At 33.2% G+C, this 23,229-nt stretch overlaps 1 protein-coding gene across 12 annotated transcripts in view; it reads left to right on the plus strand.

The window, feature by feature from the left end:
• Positions 1–21,554, plus strand: part of LOC126887404 (zinc finger protein 226-like) — a 53,639-nt gene extending 32,085 nt beyond the window's left edge. For 2 of the 12 annotated variants that reach the window (XM_050654910.1, XM_050654911.1), the window contains one exon: positions 16,412–21,554. In XM_050654910.1, coding sequence (XP_050510867.1) covers positions 16,412–17,934 — 1,523 coding nt within the window. In that variant the 3' untranslated portion in view covers positions 17,935–21,554. The remainder of the gene's footprint in view (positions 1–16,411) is intronic. The other 10 variants (XR_007699055.1, XR_007699056.1, XR_007699057.1 and 7 more) reach the window with 10 other exon arrangements.
• Positions 21,555–23,229: the final 1,675 nt, after the last annotated feature.

Genomic DNA, 23,229 nt, shown 5'->3' on the forward strand with positions numbered 1-23,229 from the left:
ATTATTGATATTAATTATAAATTACAATTTGCTAAACTGATTTATAAATTTTCTTAAATTATTGCATATTTTTTCTTGCATTTTGAGCTGCGATATATGGGAGTTATACTATTGTACTATCTTATATATTCGTTAGTAACTGGATGACCAGTACTAACGTAGGCACTTTTCCATATAATTGTGTGAAGTGCCCTCACTTGTTTAAAATAAACTGTGATTCTTGTCTACGAGGTATAAGGTACATCCCTTGATTACTTCTTGATATTACTTTCACTTTTTAAACACTTTTATAACTGTTTTAAATACATCAATTTAAATTTTACCGCGCTGCGCTGCAGTTGTCAGTCACTCTTTGTTATAAAATTTTTTAAAGGTTGCCTGCCTCTTGGCGAGATGTCAGTTTACACCTGATAATTCAAACTCCATTTTCTTTTGTGTGTCCGTTGGGCTAGGATGACCTGCTGGTAACTATTCAACTTTAAATTTTCGAAGTTGCATATTAGCACTATATTCATTTAATGATGTTGCCTAAGGTTAAAATGAAGTATGCTTAAACACTACTAAATTTTTGGAAGTGTGAATCTGGTTTTTTCTTGGTTCATTCTTGACTTTGGAAAAAAAAAAGCAAGCCAGCTTTTTTCCACTTGTTTTTTATATGTGACTGTTACCACATGGTCTTGTCTTTGGCTGTACTAAAGTTTTTAAATATTAACTATACACTTAAATGTTACATACTTATACATTACATTGGTTCATGGATAAGGTTTTTTTTTACTATGTACATCTTATCTTTTGCTACATGTCTTTTTAAGGTAACGCTAGTGCTTTTTTACCTCTCTTTTGGATGTTGTTTCTTATAACACTCTTTTTGTAGATGAACTGATGATGTCTACTGAGCAGTAGACGAAACGTCTTCAATAAATAGATGAAGTAGCTGAATTCTTTGTCTCTTTTTTCACCCACTTGACCGATAAAACCCTACACTTACGAGTGCTCCTTTGTTATATTGGAATTGACGGTCGTACTCCTTTATGATATATATATATATATATATATATATATATATATATATATATATATATATATATATATATATATATATAAGAAATACTGGATATTAGTGACTGTCAATATCAACAAACAAGTGGTTTATTAGGGTTGCAGTCAGAAGTTTGGCCAGGATATCAAAGAAACACTCTTTTGACTTTTTGTCTAGCTTTCGGGGTTGTTTGACCCCTTTATCAAGACTGTAATATAAAACAAAAATGTAAGTATTTTAAAATATTACATTGTTTTAGTAAACCTACTAGTCGTTGAGATTATTAAAAAGAAGCTTGATGATGCTCAACATTTCAAATTAACACAAATATTGAAAACAGAAGACAAAGGACACAATACATTTTAAATTTTTTGAATAATTAGCAGAAATAAATTAAATTGTTTCTTCTTTCAGTTCTCTATGTGTCAGAGTTTTTGACTTACATTACCAATAGGTCAACATGACAGAATAATTATTGTATTTCTGCTAATTATTCAAAAAATTTAAAATGTATTGTGTCCTTTGTCTTCTGTTTTCAATATTTGTGTTAATTTGAAATGTTGAGCATCATCAAGCTTCTTTTTAATAATCTCAACGACTAGTAGGTTTACTAAAACAATGTAATATTTTAAAATACTTAAATTTTTGTTTTATATTACAGAGTCTTGATAAAGGGGTCAAACAACCCCGAAAGCTAGACAAAAAGTCAAAAGAGTGTTTCTTTGATATCCTGGCCAAACTTCTGACTGCAACCCTAATAAACCACTTGTTTGTTTATATATATATATATATATATATATATATATATATATATATATATATATATATATATATATATATTGATGCACGTTAAGTTGTGACTTCCGGTATACAGAAGAGGCTGTCCGACTTCCACCTTTTCTACTAGGAATTATTTTTTAAAAATTGTGTATTTGGTAAAAGGGGGGCTTATAAAATGGGTCTACCTATTGAGGGGAAAGGATTTACCAAAATAAATTTTGTATATATATATACGTATATACTGAAGCGTACAGCATACGTTATGGCTTCCAAATATAGGGTAGTTCAAGGTGCGTTGTCACTTCCAGCGGTGTTGTTATATTTTGGAAGTCACAACGACTCGTCTGCTGATTTACCTCTTACTTTAAGCGTAATGTGTGATCTTTTGAAACTTTTACTGTGAATACAGTTGTGAATGCCTGTTTTACAGTTGTCTATTTAAATTAAAAGATTGATATTCTTTTGATTAAATAGGTTTACAAAAAAAATACATTTCGGAATATTTGACGAAACCATATGACTAGGGGGTTTTTGGGGTCGCTGGTCACGAATCCGGGGTCCGCTGACCTCTATCACGTCAGGTAATGGTCATCTCAAGGTCAAATCAAGATAAACCGACAGTCGCTCTGAAAAAGTATATTAGGGGGTTTTTGAGGTCGCTGATGAAGAATTTTGTGTCCGCTGACCTCTATCACGTCTAGCTCAAGGTCATTTCGAGGTCAAATCAAGATAAATCGACACGATCGCTCTGAAAAAGTATATTAGGGGGTTTTTGGGGTCGCTGATCACAAAACTGGGGTCCGTTGAGCTCAACCGCGACAGGTAAAGGTCATTTCAAGGCCAAATCAGTTTTGTGGACTTGTCCTGATTTGGCCTTGAAATGACCTTTACCTTACGTGGTAGAGCTCAACGGACCGCAGTTTTCATGATCAGTGACTCCAAAACCCCTATATTTTCAGAGCGATTGTGTCGATTTATGTTGATTTGGCCTTGAACTAGACGTGATAGAGGTCAGCGGACTCCTGATTGGTCATCAGCGACACCAAAAACGCCCTAATATACTTTCTCAGAGCGACTGTCGATTTATCTTGATTTGACCATGAAATGACCTTTACCTGGCGTGAAAGGGGTGAGCGGACCCCGGATTCGTGATCAGCCACCCCAAAAACCCCCTTGTAATATGGTTTCTTCAAATAGTCCGAAATTTAGTTTTTTTTTGTAAACCTGTGTTATTTATGATACGATTGATATTTATTTTACAAATACTATAGTATTTTTACTACAAGAACGTTATTACGTAGGTCAAAATTTTTGACGTAAGAGAACTGTCAAAACATTAGAATGTGACTTTTCATTATTGCCGTGTTTATAATAAACATAGCAATAATGAAAAATCACATTATAATGTTTTGACAGTTCTCTTACGTCAAAAATTTTGACCTACGTAATAACGTTTTTGTAGTAAAAATACTATAATATTTTATTATTGCTGCAAAATGGATTTTTTGGAATTAATTAAAAAAGTGTTATTAGTAAGTAATTTATTTATGAAAATTATATCAAAAATTTTAATAAATAAATTTGAACTTATAGGAAATTTTAATATTTATTATTTTTCTTGATTAAATTTTGAATTTTAGATTTTATTACAGGCACCGTCCTTTTAATTTTTGATGGACCAATAATAATGTGTAATAAGAAAATTAAATGGCTAAATACACCAGGTGGGGTTGAGCCGCTAAAAAGCTATCTAGATCCATCTTTTTAGAGCAGATTAGTCCCAGTCTGCTACTCGATACTATTGACTGTGCTTCTCCATTTCTTTCTATCCTCTGTCTTTTTCTGCTAGTCTCTAATTCCTGCCCTATATAAATTTTCCTTTACTTCCTGTAACCATTTATTCTAGTTCCTCCGCGTCTCCTTCTAACTCCGGGTTTCCATTGTAAAATTGAGTTTATAGTTGTTACGCTACCTGCTCTCCATATATGCCCCAACCATCTAACACTGTGCTCAAATCTGAAAATCTGGAATAATATCTACCCGGGTCGAAACATTTTTTTTAATATATGAAAATAGTTATTTATGAAACAGTTCGTGAAGTATGCTTTTTACGAATGCACGTGATGTTTAGAGCACGAGCGACAACGAAGCGAGTGCTATACATCGCGTAAGTTCGCAAAAAGTACTTCACGCACAGTTTCATACAATATTTTATCTACGATAAACAAATAAAATAACTGTAACTCTCCATCACTGGAATTCATTACTATTCTACAATTTTTAGAACTTATTTAAACATTCTAATTTCTTTCAAACCACAAAACTGTCAAATTTTTTTTTTGTAATTTATTGCCCATTATGTCATCACCATGACAACGCTAAAGTTAAGGATATTTGATTATATGAAAGTGTGTCAAAAACAGTGCGAAAAAGTAAATCCCGTTTAAAATACATTGTTACTTCACGCACACGTTATCCATTAAATAGATCGATGCAGATCGGCCTTATATCGGATCCTCTACTATTAGTCCGTTCGCTGACGGTAAAATATTGCAAAACCCATAAATTTTAAGAAACCGCTTAGATTGACATGAAATTTGGCATACACATAGGTAACATGTCAAAGAAGCACATTGATATTGTGCCGATGTGTGCTTTTGCCATGGGGGTGACTTTTACCTCGTCTCGGGATGAAAAAAATATACGTTCAAAATAATTCCGGAAATGGATTAACTGACTAATTCTAGGCAACTTTTGTTCTATAGCATTTTTTCACTTAGTTACTTTTCGAGTTATTTGCGAGTAAATATGTTTATTTTTCAACAAAAAAAAAACATTTTTTAACGGTTTTTTTGGCAATTAAAGTATTTTATCGAAAAAACCATTGTTAGGAAAAATATAGCCCATAAAAATGTAAAAAAAATGGTGTGCTTATGAATGAGATCCCTAGACCCAGTAAGAGAAGAGTTGTAACTAATGAAAAATAGGTTCATACACGCCAAATTCCAAATTGAATATTTCAACGTGAACTGTCAAAAACTAAAGCACTTTTTGGGGAACACTCATTACAACTTTTTTGTAGTGTTTAAAAAAAGGTTAAAACAGTTTTAGCATTAAATTAAGGAAGTTACGCTCAAAATGAAGATCCTTTTTTTTGTAAAAAATTATAAAATTCACCCCCTAATTAGCATCCGAAATGAAATTAATAGTCACCACTTCAGAAGTTGATTTACTCGTGTATGTATTGTTTATAAATATGATCTGTAAGCTTCATCGGTTCAAAATGCTTATTTTAAGGGGATGTAATTGAAAGGGATTGAACTAGTCACTAACCAACTCTGTAAGCCAATTTTGAACAGCCATATCTTAACCAATATTTGTCTCAAAGAAAAACACATAATCCTAAATATTCAGAAAAGCAAAACCTACATTTTTTACTATTCGTAATTTTTAGTATCACTAATAAATTTTATGTCATTTTGAAACAGCATTTTTTTCTGCAAAAAATTTTACTTTAAAACCAATTTTTTTCAAAAATTAGCCCTTTGAGCCGATCATATAAGATATACAGATCATATAAATATTACATAAGTTAAATAACTTGTGAAGCGGTAAGTATTAATTTCATATGAGATTCCAATTAAGGGGTGCTTTTTCGAATTTTTTTAACAAAAATAGGACCTACTTTATTTTGAGCGTATCTTGCTTAATTTTAATGCTAGAAAGTTTTTTAGAAAACATAAAAAATATCTTTTTAAAACTTTAAAAAAGTTGTAATAAGTTGTCTCAGAACAGTGCATCATTTTTTGGTTGCTATCATTTTTTGGTTATTTCACGTGAAATTATTCGTTTTTAAATTTGACGAATATGAACCTGTTTCCTGTTTTACATTAGCTACAACTTTGCTTCTACTGATTCTAAAAAGTTCATACGTACATCAATTTTGTTACTTTATAAGCTATACTTTTAATGTTTTTCCCGATAACATACTTACTTTTTGAGTTATTGGCAAAAAACCGTATAAAAGTGTTTTTTGATGATAAATTGCCATATTGACTCCCAAATAACTCAAAAAGTATTAACTTGATGAAAAAATTCTATATAACAAAAGTTGCTTAGAATTAGTCAGTTTATCCATTTCCGAACTTATTTTGAACGTATATTTTTCACCTCCGAGAAGAGGAGAAACTCGCCCCCCAGGGCAAAGTTTTCTTTTCACTTTTTTCTTTGACATGTGACCTATGTGTATGCTAAATTTCACGTCAATCCGTTCTTTAAAATTAGGAGCAAAAACCGTTAATGAACTATACTGCAGTCAAACCCGCTTATTAGAATACCTCTTAAAGGAATATCCCGGTTTAAGGGATAGAAATTTGCGGTCCGGAAACGTTTCTACTAGCGACCAATGATCGGTTATTAGAATATCCCGGTTATAGGAATACTTTTGATTGGCACGAAGGCTATTCCAATAAGCGGGTTCGAATGTATTTCGGTAAGATCGTAAAAAACGAATCAGAATATTTTTCCTATCGACTAAGATACAACCTGGACTAGGTAAAATAAAGTACCTACTTTCAATACACCAATAATCATTGCGTTTTTTATAAATGTATAAAATCATAATATTTTAGTGCATATTTCAATTATTCAACTGTTTTTTGTATAATTTAAGGTTTTTTTAAGTGCATATTTCCCGAGCTCTATTAATTTGATGTATTTCTCCACGAGTTTACAGCAAAAATCTTGATAATTACAATTGTTTTGTTTGTATAATTATTGTTTTATCATACAGTCAAGTCGCCCTTGAATCCCAAACATTTTTAAAAGAAAATAAAATTTTTATTGGATATGTTCAAGTAGACATTTCCGTTCAAGCAGAATTTTTAGTCACAACATATCAATTTTAAATATTATTAGAACAACGTTACGACGGTGTCACGTTTCTTTTAATGACCGACACACATATTATATTTTAATTACGGATCCCACATTTTGCTAAACAGTTAAGAATGTAGTAGAAACATCAAACTTAAGAAACATATTTTTATTGCCTACTGCTGATAAATTAAACAGTATCAAATATCACTCGTTGACATCTCTGTATTAATTTTAAATAATAAAATATATGTAGTTTTGTATTCTAAACTATTTGGAAAAAATACCTATGTATTTTTTTTCATTTACACATCATTTTAAGGGAGTGTCCGTTGAAGAGTACAGGTTCAATATTATCGGCAAATGAGTTTTGTCTTAAATACCGACCGTATAGAGGAGGTGTTCGTTAAGGAGATAGGCGCAAAATCTTGGTAAAATGCTAATTAAATGCACTAATTTTTTTCGAATTCTGAGAAAACTAATAAGTATTTTTGAAAAATTTAAACGCAGAATGGAATATTACATTATTACCGAGGGTCGAAAGTCCCTGAAAACTTATATAATGTTTATTTTAATAAGATAACGGGATAAAAAAAACAAGAGAAAAAATTAGTGTGATTTTTAATTTCGTATATTTCATTATCAAGAAACTTTTTGTTTATTCTAAGGGACTTTCGGTCCTCCGCAATAATAATCTTTCATTCTGGGTGTAAGTTTTAAAAAGTATTTATTAGTTTTCTCAGAATTCGTAAAAAATGAATGCATTTAAATAGCATTGGACCGAGATTTTGCGCCTACCCCCTTAAGAGAGAGTTTACTGTATTTCATATTATTACTAGAATTTATTACTTTAAACTTTTTATCGCTCTTGATTCATTTTTTCGTGTATTTAATTCCATTCAATTGTAATTGTACATTCAATTTTTTTGTATATTTTTACACGCTTTATTACTTTCGAAACAACAATAACTATAAAATCGATTTTTCAGCCTACTTGGGTCAAAAAAATACGCAATTTTCGGAAATTTCGTTAAATGAGAACATTTACCTACATTTCTTATATTTAAGCTTTTAATAAGATTTTTAAAAATAATTTAGATTATCTAATAGATACATTCACCGGCACGAAAAACGGGCACCCCAAAAAATGGGTAATTTTTGATGGCTCGTATCTCCTAAACCTATTCTCCGATTTAAGTATTTCTTTAATATGTTATAGCCTTATTCTTTAACTATATCGCTGTAATAACATTGTTTCTAGACAGGTAAATTATCATTGTATACTGGGCGTACCAATCAAACTGTTTTTTTTTCAATTTTCACAACACCCTGTGAAATATTCTAGCCTTTATACAATATTGAAATTAAAACCCAACTATAGCCCCAGGTTTTCTTAACGTTCTGTTTGTTATTCATTCGCTTATGTTGGATAATAAAAAAGTTAGGGACTTTAACAATTAAACATGTTCTTTATCAATACATGGTGTTTCTAAATAAGTGCGACAAACTTTAAGGGGTAATTTGCATGAAAAAATAATGATCGTTTACTTGATAAAGCTATGTCCGCAAATGCTTGCAAATATAAAATTCTTTTGCCAAACGATCATTATTTTTTCATGCAGAAATTAACCCTTAAAGTTTGTCGCACTTATATTTAGAAACACCTGTATCGATAAAGAACATGGCTAGTTGTTAAAGTCCTTAACTTTTTTATTATCCAACGTAAGCGAATAAATAAAAAACAGAATGTTAATAAAACCTGGAGCTATAGTTAGGCTTTAATTTAAATATTTAATAAAGGCTAGAATATTCCACAGGGTGTTGTGAAAATTGAGAAAAAAAACCCAGTTTGATTGGTACACCCGGTATACAATGAAAATTTAACTGTCTATCAACAATATTATCATAGCTATATTGTTAAAGAATAAGGCTATAACATAAAAATTACTTAAATCGGACAACAGGTTTGGGAGATACGAGACATCAAAAATTACCCATTTTTTGGGGTGCCCGTTTTTCGTGCCGGTGAGTGTAGATTAAATTAGAAGTTCATTGTAAAAAAGGAAGTAAACAAAAACACGAGAAAAATGAATTCATATAAGTAAATAGGTAAGTAAATATTATAGATTAAAATAAGTACAGAAAATATATAATTATAGAGATATATAATCACTTATTGTACGTTCATTTAAGGCTAACTTTAAAAGTAAAGCAGATCTGCTATTATTCATGTTTAAAAACAAAAGGCACACTAAACACTAAGTACGATTAGGACCGCGAATCTACAACAGATAAATGTCTGGAAACCGTTACACAGGGTTGCCAAAAAACGGAAGTCACACCGAGCGGTGTGGTATACGGAAGACGCTACGCGTTGTGTACATAACCTGTATAGTAGCACGGGAGCGACACTAGCGCTGGTGATATACCGTCGAACTAAAATCTGATCTTATGAGTATGTTAGATACGATATGACTTCCAGCGAAATTTTTAATATAAGCCTTCTGATACCATCTAGTAGCCAAATTCGTAAAAATATAGGCCAAACGTTGTGACTTCCGAAATCGGAAGTCATAACGGTATATATGAAGTAACAACGTATTACGAGAATCTACTTTGGAAGTCACATGGATACATGTATCAATATATATATATATATATATATATATATATATATATATATATATATATATATATATATATATATATATCAAATGAAATAGAGAATGTGGAGAAATCCCCTTACGAATAATTCACACATCCACCATTTTGGGTTGGGAAAATTTTTTGAATAGAATTAAAAATCCAAACACTAGTTCTTAGAAATGTGTTTCGCCCTCTTCAACCTCTCTGGGCTCATCGGTAAGGATGAGAGGTTGAATATCCTTAGACACATTCCACTCAAAAAACAACATTCGAGACCAAGACATAGCAGAAGCGTAGATCTACGCCAAATCTGAAAATGACAGTCTCAAGTTTTAATTCCCTAATTACTTGAAGTAAAACATATGTTTAAAACAAAAGATGAGAAGTTATTGGTTTAACGACCACTCGTACGATATCAATCAAATGAAATAGAGAATGTGGAGAAATCCCCTTACGAATAATTCACACATCCACCATTTTGGGTTGGGAAAATTTTTTGAATAGAATTAAAAATCCAAACACTAGTTCTTAGAAATGTGTTTCGCCCTCTTCAACCTCTCTGGGCTCATCGGTAAGGATGAGAGGTTGAATATCCTTAGACACATTCCACTCAAAAAACAACATTCGAGACCAAGACATAGCAGAAGCGTAGATCTACGCCAAATCTGAAAATGACAGTCTCAAGTTTTAATTCCCTAATTACTTGAAGTAAAACATATGTTTAAAACAAAAGATGAGAAGTTATTGGTTTAACGACCACTCGTACGATATCAATCAAATGAAATAGAGAATGTGGAGAAATCCCCTTACGAATAATTCACACATCCACCATTTTGGGTTGGGAAAATTTTTTGAATAGAATTAAAAATCCAAACACTAGTTCTTAGAAATGTGTTTCGCCCTCTTCAACCTCTCTGGGCTCATCGGTAAGGATGAGAGGTTGAATATCCTTAGACACATTCCACTCAAAAAACAACATTCGAGACCAAGACATAGCAGAAGCGTAGATCTACGCCAAATCTGAAAATGACAGTCTCAAGTTTTAATTCCCTAATTACTTGAAGTAAAACATATGTTTAAAACAAAAGATGAGAAGTTATTGGTTTAACGACCACTCGTACGATATCAATCAAATGAAATAGAGAATGTGGAGAAATCCCCTTACGAATAATTCACACATCCACCATTTTGGGTTGGGAAAATTTTTTGAATAGAATTAAAAATCCAAACACTAGTTCTTAGAAATGTGTTTCGCCCTCTTCAACCTCTCTGGGCTCATCGGTAAGGATGAGAGGTTGAATATCCTTAGACACATTCCACTCAAAAAACAACATTCGAGACCAAGACATAGCATATATATATATATATATATATATATATATATATATATATATATATATATATATATATGTTACACTTGAAGTTTCCGCGGGAGCTATATGTGCTTTCTGTTGTTTTCCGGGTTTGACTCCGCGTTGAATAATTTTGGTTTTGATAAAAACCATTATTTTGACGACGTTTCGGCAAGATCTCACTTGCCATTGTCAAGTCAGGTAGTTCCGCTTCTCGCTGCTGCTTGAAGTAAACTGAGCTTGAAGTAAAGTTTACTTCAAGCAGCAGCGAGAAGCGGAACTACCTGACTTGACAATGGCAAGTGAGATCTTGCCGAAACGTCGTCAAAATAATGGTTTTTATCAAAACCAAAATTATTCAACGCGGAGTCAAACCCGGAAAACAACAGAAAGCATATATATATATATATTAATTAAACGAAAAGATTTCTCTGGTATACAGAAGAAATCTTTTCTGTAGCGGACGCGAAAATGTAAATTTCAAAGTCTTCATAAAAGACGATGAACGACAAAAGACACCTCTTTGTGTCACAGATTTGTCTACAAAGCCACGTTATTCGCTACACATTCGTCAATAACGGAGAAGAACCGTGATATGAAAGGAAACGGCAATTGCATTTTATTTCACTTCGACCACCACCGATATTCTACACGACGTGTTTCGAGCTCATGTCAAGCTCTCGTCAGGAACATCTAGGTGGATGGTCGAGGTGTAAGAAAATGCTTTTGGCCTTTCTGGTAATAATAAAATAACCAGACTTCAGTACACTTGGTACGACATCTATATTAATTAAACGAAAAGATTTCTCTGGTATACAGAAGAAATCTTTTCTGTAGCGGACGCGAAAATGTAAATTTCAAAGTCTTCATAAAAGACGATGAACGACAAAAGACACCTCTTTGTGTCACAGATTTGTCTACAAAGCCACGTTATTCGCTACACATTCGTCAATAACGGAGAAGAACCGTGATATGAAAGGAAACGGCAATTGCATTTTATTTCACTTCGACCACCACCGATATTCTACACGACGTGTTTCGAGCTCATGTCAAGCTCTCGTCAGGAACATCTAGGTGGATGGTCGAGGTGTAAGAAAATGCTTTTGGCCTTTCTGGTAATAATAAAATAACCAGACTTCAGTACACTTGGTACGACATCTATATTAATTAAACGAAAAGATTTCTCTGGTATACAGAAGAAATCTTTTCTGTAGCGGACGCGAAAATGTAAATTTCAAAGTCTTCATAAAAGACGATGAACGACAAAAGACACCTCTTTGTGTCACAGATTTGTCTACAAAGCCACGTTATTCGCTACACATTCGTCAATAACGGAGAAGAACCGTGATATGAAAGGAAACGGCAATTGCATTTTATTTCACTTCGACCACCACCGATATTCTACACGACGTGTTTCGAGCTCATGTCAAGCTCTCGTCAGGAACATCTAGGTGGATGGTCGAGGTGTAAGAAAATGCTTTTGGCCTTTCTGGTAATAATAAAATAACCAGACTTCAGTACACTTGGTACGACATCTATATTAATTAAACGAAAAGATTTCTCTGGTATACAGAAGAAATCTTTTCTGTAGCGGACGCGAAAATGTAAATTTCAAAGTCTTCATAAAAGACGATGAACGACAAAAGACACCTCTTTGTGTCACAGATTTGTCTACAAAGCCACGTTATTCGCTACACATTCGTCAATAAAGGAGAAGAACCGTGATATGAAAGGAAACGGCAATTGCATTTTATTTCACTTCGACCACCACCGATATTCTACACGACGTGTTTCGAGCTCATGTCAAGCTCTCGTCAGGAACATCTAGGTGGATGGTCGAGGTGTAAGAAAATGCTTTTGGCCTTTCTGGTAATAATAAAATAACCAGACTTCAGTACACTTGGTACGACATCTATATGAATTAAACGAAAAGATTTCTCTGATATACAGAAGAAATCTTTTCCGTAGCGGACGCGAAAATGTAAATTAAATCTACGGAAAAGGTTTCTTCTGTATACCAGAGAAATCTTTTCGTTTAATTTATATAGATGTCGTACCAAGTGTACTGAAGTCTGGTTATTTTATTATTACCAGAAAGGCCAAAAGCATTTTCTTACACCTCGACCATCCACCTAGATGTTCCTGACGAGAGCTTGACATGAGCTCGAAACACGTCGTGTAGAATATCGGTGGTGGTCGAAGTGAAATAAAATGCAATTGCCGTTTCCTTTCATATCACGGTTCTTCTCCGTTATTGACGAATGTGTAGCGAATAACGTGGCTTTGTAGACAAATCTGTGACACAAAGAGGTGTCTTTTGTCGTTCATCGTCTTTTATGAAGACTTTGAAATTTACATTTTCGCGTCCGCTACAGAAAAGATTTCTTCTGTATACCAGAGAAATCTTTTCGTTTAATTAATATAGATGTCGTACCAAGTGTACTGAAGTCTGGTTATTTTATTATTACCAGAAAGGCCAAAAGCATTTTCTTACACCTCGACCATCCACCTAGATGTTCCTGACGAGAGCTTGACATGAGCTCGAAACACGTCGTGTAGAATATCGGTGGTGGTCGAAGTGAAATAAAATGCAATTGCCGTTTCCTTTCATATCACGGTTCTTCTCCGTTATTGACGAATGTGTAGCGAATAACGTGGCTTTGTAGACAAATCTGTGACACAAAGAGGTGTCTTTTGTCGTTCATCGTCTTTTATGAAGACTTTGAAATTTACATTTTCGCGTCCGCTACAGAAAAGATTTCTTCTGTATACCAGAGAAATCTTTTCGTTTAATTAATATAGATGTCGTACCAAGTGTACTGAAGTCTGGTTATTTTATTATTACCAGAAAGGCCAAAAGCATTTTCTTACACCTCGACCATCCACCTAGATGTTCCTGACGAGAGCTTGACATGAGCTCGAAACACGTCGTGTAGAATATCGGTGGTGGTCGAAGTGAAATAAAATGCAATTGCCGTTTCCTTTCATATCACGGTTCTTCTCCGTTATTGACGAATGTGTAGCGAATAACGTGGCTTTGTAGACAAATCTGTGACACAAAGAGGTGTCTTTTGTCGTTCACCGTCTTTTATGAAGACTTTGAAATTTACATTTTCGCGTCCGCTACAGAAAAGATTTCTTCTGTATACCAGAGAAATCTTTTCGTTTAATTAATATAGATGTCGTACCAAGTGTACTGAAGTCTGGTTATTTTATTATTACCAGAAAGGCCAAAAGCATTTTCTTACACCTCGACCATCCACCTAGATGTTCCTGACGAGAGCTTGACATGAGCTCGAAACACGTCGTGTAGAATATCGGTGGTGGTCGAAGTGAAATAAAATGCAATTGCCGTTTCCTTTCATATCACTGTTCTTCTCCGTTATTGACGAATGTGTAGCGAATAACGTGGCTTTGTAGACAAATCTGTGACACAAAGAGGTGTCTTTTGTCGTTCATCGTCTTTTATGAAGACTTTGAAATTTACATTTTCGCGTCCGCTACAGAAAAGATTTCTTCTGTATACCAGAGAAATCTTTTCGTTTAATTAATATAGATGTCGTACCAAGTGTACTGAAGTCTGGTTATTTTATTATTACCAGAAAGGCCAAAAGCATTTTCTTACACCTCGACCATCCACCTAGATGTTCCTGACGAGAGCTTGACATGAGCTCGAAACACGTCGTGTAGAATATCGGTGGTGGTCGAAGTGAAATAAAATGCAATTGCCGTTTCCTTTCATATCACGGTTCTTCTCCGTTATTGACGAATGTGTAGCGAATAACGTGGCTTTGTAGACAAATCTGTGACACAAAGAGGTGTCTTTTGTCGTTCATCGTCTTTTATGAAGACTTTGAAATTTACATTTTCGCGTCCGCTACAGAAAAGATTTCTTCTGTATACCAGAGAAATCTTTTCGTTTAATTAATATAGATGTCGTACCAAGTGTACTGAAGTCTGGTTATTTTATTATTACCAGAAAGGCCAAAAGCATTTTCTTACACCTCGACCATCCACCTAGATGTTCCTGACGAGAGCTTGACATGAGCTCGAAACACGTCGTGTAGAATATCGGTGGTGGTCGAAGTGAAATAAAATGCAATTGCCGTTTCCTTTCATATATATATATATATATATATATATATATATATATATATATATATATATATATATATATATATATATATATATATATATATATACCTCGTCCAATTTACTTACCGTTGCACGTCATCCGCGCCATAGCCTGTGACACGATACCAACACGAAATTTTTAGGCGGTAGGTGTGTTCCCCTTTAGAATCATTTTGATTCTAAAAAAGAACACACCCACCGCCTAAATATTTCGTGTTGGTATGGTGTCACAGGCTATGTCGCGGATGACGTGCAACGGTAAGTAAATTGGACGAGGCATATATATATATATATATATATATATATATATATATATATATATATATATATATATATATATATATATATAAACTAGAAATGATCACAGCTGATTAGTAATTACTATATATATATATATATATATATATATATATATATATATATATATATATATATATATACTTTTTTAAAAATAAAAAGTTAAATGACCTCGGTTGCATGGTTCCCAACAGCAAAATTTAAGATTTAAACGTTTCTATCTCGGTTATTTTTTACCCTATAGAAATAGTAACACAGGTATAATATTTGGAACAGAAAAAGCCAAAATTTGGTTATATATAATTTTTTACGTATATTGAGTATTTTTGGAGTTATTATCAAAAGAATATGAGAATTACAATAATTTTAAAAATCATGATTCTTTTAAATTATATCTTTTTTTCAAAAATATGCATTCTAAACCGGTCAAAATTATCGAAAACATTACTTATGCTAATATAAAGAAGTTCTTGTAAGGATTACTATAAATTTAAATTTTTGTGGAAATGGCGTATCTTTTATTTTTCACTTTTTCCTAAAAAATTCGAAACGGTTCTTTTATTTTCATTATATCTTGCTTAATTTTGACGCTATTTCGTTGTTCTGAAGCTCATTTGATAGGTATTCCGAAGTACTTTGAAAAATGTTTAGCAGGAATATTTTATACATTGCATCGTTTTCCCGTTATTTAAGCTTGAATACTTAGACTTGAGTACTCGTCGAAAAAAATACATTCAATTGCCAATAACTCACGTTGAACTAACATTAGTTTAGTTCTTTATGTAAGAAATGTATTCAATTTTTTGATTATCTTCAATTTCAGTAATAATAACTTTTTTTGTAAAAGCTTATAGTTTTTAATTTATACGTGAAAAACCGATTTGACACATGCATTTTTTTACGAAAAAATAAAATCTTTGGTCTTTAATAACTCAAAAAGTGTTGATTTATTTTAATAACTTTATGTAACAAATTTTGCTTATAATTTGTCCCTCTATCGACTTGTGGTATTATTTTTAATAAAATAATTTTCACCCCCGAGAAGGGGTGGCATCCACCCCCAGGGTAAAAGCTCAAGTTGACATCATGTCACCTTTGTTCCTTGAGGTATCCTCTAATTACTCACCAATTTTCGTGAAAATCGATGGAGGTTCAACGAAATCGGAAATGAAAACCTTCAGTGGCTGCACTAATAGCCAAAAATCCGTATTAAATGTTATTACTCTTTGTTTGATTCTGTAGTTCCTGAATAAAAACTTTGTAATTATAGCTTTTATTTTTATTTTAGGTTTTTCTCAGAACGAAATGGAAATTATGAAAACTGAACTTGCATGCACAACGGAACAACAAAAAACTGAAGAAACAACATTAAATAATTACATTTGTGAAATTTGTTTTAAGCAATTTAACCACAAAAGGTCTTTGAAACGACATATAAAAACGCACACTAAAGAAAGGCTTTATAAGTGTGAAATTTGTTTTAAGCAGTTCAGTGAAGCAGGTCAATTGAAAAGACATTTGCGAGTGCACACTAAAGAAAAACCTCACAAGTGTGAAATTTGTTTTAAGCAATTTAATGAAGCAGGTAACTTAAAAACACATTTGAGAGTGCACACTGGAGAAAAACCTCACAAGTGTGAAATTTGTTTTAAGCAGTTTATTACGGCAAGTGAGTTGAAAGTACATTTGAGAGTGCACACTGGAGAAAAACCTCACCAGTGTGAAATCTGTTTTAAGCGGTTTAGTAGAGCAGGTGATTCGAAAAGACATTTGCGAGTGCACACTGGAGAAAAACCTCACAAGTGTGAAATTTGTTCTAAACAATTTAGTGAAGCATATACTTTAAAAGAACATTTGAGAGTTCACACTGAAGAAAATCCTCACAAGTGTCAAATCTGCTTTAAGCTATTTCTTACAGCAGGTCATTTGAAAATACATTTGAGAGTGCACACTTGGGAGAAACCTCACAAGTGTGAAATTTGTTTTAAGAAATTTATTACGGCAAGTGAGTTGAAAGTACATTTGAGAGTACACACTGGAGAAAAGCCGTTTAAGTGTGAAATTTGTTTTAAGCAATTTATTATAGCAGGTCATTTGACAACACATTCAAAAGTGCACACTGGAGAAAAACCTCACAAGTGTGAAATTTGTTTTAAGCAATTTAATCAAAAAAGTACTTTAAAAAGACATTTGAGTGTGCATACTGGACAAAAACCTCACAAGTGTGAAATTTGTTTTAAGCAGTTTATTACAGCAGGTGTTTTGAAAGTACATTTGAGAGTGCATACTGGAGAAAGACCTCACAAGTGTGAAATCTGTTCTAAGCAGTTTATTACAGCAGGTCATTTGAAAGTACATTTGAGAGTGCACACTGGAGAAAAACCTCACAAGTGTGAAATTTGTTTTAAGCAGTTTAGTGATCCAAGTCATTTAAAAACACATTTGAGAGTGCACACTTGGGGAAAACCTAACAAGTGTGAAATTTGTTTTAAGAAATTTCTTACGGCAAGTGAGTTGAAAGTACATTTGAGAGTACACACTGGAGAAAAGCCGTATAAGTGTGTAATTTGTTTTAAGCAATTTATTATAGCAGGTCATTTGACAAGACATTTAAAAGTGCACACTGGAGAAAAACCTCACAAGTGTGAAATTTGTTTTAAGAAATTTATTACGGCAAGTGAGTTGAAAGTACATTTGAGAGTACACACTGGAGAAAAGCCGTATAAGTGTGAAATTTGTTTTAAGCAATTTATTATAGCAGGTAATTTGACAAGACATTTAAAAGTGCACACTGGAGAAAAACCTCACTAGTGTGAAACTTGTTTTAAGCAATTTAATCAAAAAAGTACTTTAAAAAGATATTTGAGAGTGCATACTGGACAAAAACCTCACAAGTGTGAAATTTGTTTTAAGCTGTTTATTACAGCAAGTGTTTTGAAAGTACATTTGAGAGTGCATACTGGAGAAAGACCTCACAAGTGTGAAATCTGTTCTAAGCAGTTTATTATAGCAGGTCATTTGAAAACACATTTGAGAGTGCACACTGGAGAAAAACCTCACTAGTGTGAAATTTGTTTTAAGCAATTTATTACGGCAAGTGAGTTGAAAGTACATTTGAAAATACACACTGGAGAAAAGCCGTATAAGTGAAATTTGTTTAAAGCAATTTATTATAGCAGGTCATTTGAAAACACATTTGAGAGTGCACACTGGAGAAAAACCTCACGAGTGTGAAATTTGTTTTAAGCAATTTATTACGGCAAGTGAGTTGAAAGTACATTTGAAAGTACGCACTGGAGAAAAGCCGTATAAGTGAAATTTGTTTAAAGCAATTTATTATAGCAGGTCATTTGAAAACACATTTGAGAGTGCACACTGGAGAAAAACCTCACGAGTGTGAAATTTGTTTTAAGCAATTTATTACGGCAAGTGAGTTGAAAGTACATTTGAAAGTACGCACTGGAGAAAAGCCGTATAAGTGAAATTTGTTTAAAGCAATTTATTATAGCAGGTCATTTGAAAACACATTTGAGAGTGCACACTGGAGAAAAACCTCACGAGTGTGAAATTTGTTTTAAGCAATTTATTACAGCAAGTGTGTTGAAAGTACATTTGAGGGAGAAAAACCTCACAAGTGTGAAATCTGTTTTCAGCTGTTCAGTCGAGCACATCATTTAAAAACACATTTGAGAGTACACACTGGAGAAAAACCTTACAAGTGTGAAATCTGTTTTAAGCAGTTCAGTGATGCAAGTAATTTAAAAACACAGTTGAGAGTGCACACTGGAGAAAAACCTCACAAGTGAAATTTGTTTTAAGCAATTTATTACGGCAAGTGAGTTGAAAGTACATTTGAAAGTACACACTGGAGAAAAGCCGTATAAGTGAAATTTGTTTAAAGCAATTTATTTTAGCAGGTCATTTGAAAACACATTTGAGAGTGCACACTGGAGAAAAACCTCACAAGTGTGAAATTTGTTTTAAGCAATTTATTACGGCAAGTGAGTTGAAAGTACATTTGAAAGTACACACTGGAGAAAAGCCGTATAAGTGAAATTTGTTTAAAGCAATTTATTATAGCAGGTCATTTGAAAACACATTTGAGAGTGCACACTGGAGAAAAACCTCACGAGTGTGAAATTTGTTTTAAGCAATTTATTACAGCAAGTGTGTTGAAAGTACATTTGAGGGAGAAAAACCTCACAAGTGTGAAATCTGTTTTCAGCGGTTCAGTCGAGCACATCATTTAAAAACACATTTGAGAGTACACACTGGAGAAAAACCTTACAAGTGTGAAATCTGTTTTAAGCAGTTCAGTGATGCAAGTAATTTAAAAACACAGTTGAGAGTGCACACTGGAGAAAAACCTCACAAGTGAAATTTGTTTTAAGCAGTTTATTACGGCAAGTGAGTTGAAAGTACATTTGAGAGTGCACACTGGAGAAAAATCTCACAAGTGCAAAATTTGTTTGAAGTAATTTAGTCAAATAGAAACTTTGAAAAAGCATTTGACAATGCACACTGGAGAAAAGCCTTATAAGTGCGAAATTTGTTGTAAGCAGTTTTCTCAGAAGGTTCAGTTAAATGGTCATTTAAGATTGCACACTTGAGAAACGCTTTACAAGTGTGAAATTTGTTTAAAGCAGTTTACTCAGAAAGCTCATTTAAATGTTGATTTAAAACTGCATACTTGAGACAAGTCCTAAAGTGTGAAATTTGTTTTAAGCAGTTTAGCCGTGCAACTACTTTGAAAAGACATTTGAGAGTACACACTGGAGAAAAACCTCAAGTGTGAAATTTGTTTGAAGCAATTTAACCAAATAGTTTCTTTGAAACGACATAATAAAACGCACCCTAGCGAAAAGCATTACAAGTGTGAAATTTGTTTTAAGTAGTTTAGTCTAGAACAGAGTTTGAAAATACAGTGTGAAATTTATTTTAAGCAGTTTAGCCGAGCAACTACTTTGAAAAGACATTTGAGAGTGCACACTAGAGAAAAACCTCACAAGTGTGAAGGCATTTGTTTTAAGCAGTTTATTAGTCAAAAATATCATTTGAAAAGTCCTTTGGGAGTGCACACTGAGAAAATTGCCTCACAAGTGTGAAATTTGTCTCAAGTAGTTTACACAAACAGGTCATTTGCACACTCATTTGAGAATACACACTACAGAAAACGTTAATTTCGTCTAATAAGTGGCCTGTGTTTTTAGTTTTGTATATAGCCTCTTAGAGGGCGCCGCCAATAAAACTTTCGGACACGAACGTAACCTCAATCTTTTGTTGACATAAATCGAGAGTTTTATTGCGATACAATAAGTCATGTAGATACAATGAATTTTTGAAATTAGCAAGTCGGTCAAAAATGGATCTTAGCCGAGAACATTTTCGAGCAATAATTTTTTACAATTTTTGGAGAGGATTATCCCAAATGCCATGTCACGCTGAAATGGTTTCTGTGTTTGGGAATGAAGCATCACACCAGTCAACTATTTCCCGCTTGTATTGCGAATTTCAACGTAGTCACGCCAGTCTCAGCGACGAATCCAGGCCAGGTCCACCCAAAACAGTCACACAGCAAAACGTTGATGCGGTTCGTCAGCTAATTAAGGATAACCGATGTGTAATATACCGGGAGATAGAGGCCTCTTTGGGCATTTCAAAGACCTCGATCCAAAAGATCCTACATGAAGAACTGGGTGTTAGGAAGTTGGCTTGCGTTTGGATCCCTCATTTGCTTACAGAAGAGCAAAAAGCAGTTCGCGTCAATTGGTGTCGAAAAACATTGGAACGGTTCAACAAAAGAAGCTCAAAAAACGTTTATAGTATTGCTAGTGGCGATGAATCTTGGGTTTACTCCTACCAACCGGAAAATAAGCGCTAATCCGCTGCGAGTGTTTCACGATGAGGTAAAACCAACAAAAGTGATCCGTTCTCGAAGTGTGTCAAAGAAAATGGTTGCAACTTTTATGTCAAAATCTGGTCATGTGGCAACAATTGCTGTAGAAGATTGAAGAACGGTTACTTCCTGATTGGTATATAACCCTTTGTTTACCAGAAGTTATCGCGAAACTCCGACAAAGCAGCAACACACAACGGCGAATCATCTTACGTCATGACAATACAAGTGCCCATACTGCCCATAAGACAAAAGAGTTTTTGGACCTTCAAAACATCGAATTGTTAAACCATCCACCGTATAGTTCCGACCTAAGTTCCAACGACTTCTTCACGTATCCAAAGATTAACAATTCAATGCGTGGGCTGCGAGTCCAGTCGCCAGAAGAAGTCATCGATGCCTTTAAAACAGCGATTTTGCAGGTGTAAACTGAAGACTGGAATAACTGTTTTACCGATTGGTTTGAACATATGCAAAAGTGTATCGATCTTGGTGGGACATATTTTGAAAAGTAATAAAGTAGTTTCAGTTTAAATATTTTTTGTTTCTGTGGCTATATGCAAAAATAAAAGAACCTATCGTACTATAAAATTAATGAGTTTGAAAATGGATCTAATAGTGCACACTGGAGATCAACCTTAAAAATGTCAAATTGTTGTCAAAGTTGCCCATTTAATAAACTTGCAATAATGCAGAAAAAATCAATTTTCTGGGTCGCCCATGTTTCCTTAACTGTCATCAATACTACGAACTTCACGCTTAACTTTGATACGAGAATTATAAAAAATAATATGCATTGAAATCCAGATCCCGTAATTTTTTTAGCGTTATAAAGTGAGTACAAAGACATACATATTTATTTTTTTTGAAGTTATACTTCTTTACGGGCGTAATGACGGTGAAATTTTATATGGGAAAACCTAGCGACCGGGCGCATGCGCATTATAACTTTGTTCTGATTGGATGTTCAAATGACATGACAAAAATTATCCAATATGGCAGCTGTGGCACAGCTGTGGGACTGTGCATGGTTTGGTTATAATGTATGCTTGTTGCGTTTTAAAATTGGTAGGAAGAGAAACAACAAACAAAAAGTTAGTTAATGGTTATACTGCCTTTTTAAATAGTTTTCATATTATATTTTTGGACTTATTTACATAGAAGAGATGATTGTTGCATGCCAATGTGAAAGCTCATCAAACTGTGCCTAGTATGAGTGCCGCAGATCTCGCTTATTCAAAGCTAAAGAATCTTTCACTGGTAAGTGTTTTATAAATAGTTGATCAAATTTTGTTATGATATTTGAACATAGCCACTTTGCACGACGCAAGTGATTGCGAAATTTATTAGTCGTTATACGGGCTCCGATACCTACCTTGAACCTACCAAAATACATAAGTAGTATGTAATACTTTTATTTACATAATTTGATTACCATCAAAATTTCAATCAATATTCACCTAATATATTGTCTTCTTACTCTATGTTTTGTTGTATTTTTTCAATTCTAAATCATTTCAATTCAAAATCAAAATAATTTAATTTACGTAAGTTAAAAATGTCAAAAGGTTAATCTGTTTAGTTAGACGATCTTCGCACATAATGACAAGCTGTCTCTGTGGCGAAGTTTTAATGCGGGTGAATCCCAATACAACGCAAATACCAGCCGCGTGGTAAGTTGGTTCGAATCCCAATAAAAACTTTTATTTTTTTCTATACATTTTATGATTGTAAGTATATTTATTATATAATTTTATTTTCAGAAAATACGTATTTAGTTAAAACATTTTCCGACAATTAATGTTCAGAAATCATTTGTGGCATTTTTAATGTGTTTTTTGGCACTGTTTTAATAAAAATGTTTGAGAAGTAGTAAGTATAAATTAATTTAATATTTAAATAAAATATAAAAAAAAAGTATATTAATTTCGTTTATAATCATATAATAGAAGTATAACTTCTTACGTGCGTACAAAGTACACACACATTCTTTCACAGACCATATATACTTATAGACGTTTCACGACCATGTTAATCTTTCGGATCGAATTAACGCCATCTCTTGATTGGAATGGGAACTAAATTGACACATTTTAGTTACGTGGGAACTTCAACTTATAAATGTTGCGGGATTTTTGATGAAATTTCGCAGGAAATTAAAACAACAGAAAGACAATTCAATGTTTTATTCAATATTTTACTGAAAACTT

This window comes from Diabrotica virgifera, chromosome 6 (genome assembly GCF_917563875.1).
Source record: "Diabrotica virgifera virgifera chromosome 6, PGI_DIABVI_V3a".
Lineage (NCBI taxonomy): Eukaryota > Metazoa > Arthropoda > Insecta > Coleoptera > Chrysomelidae > Diabrotica > Diabrotica virgifera.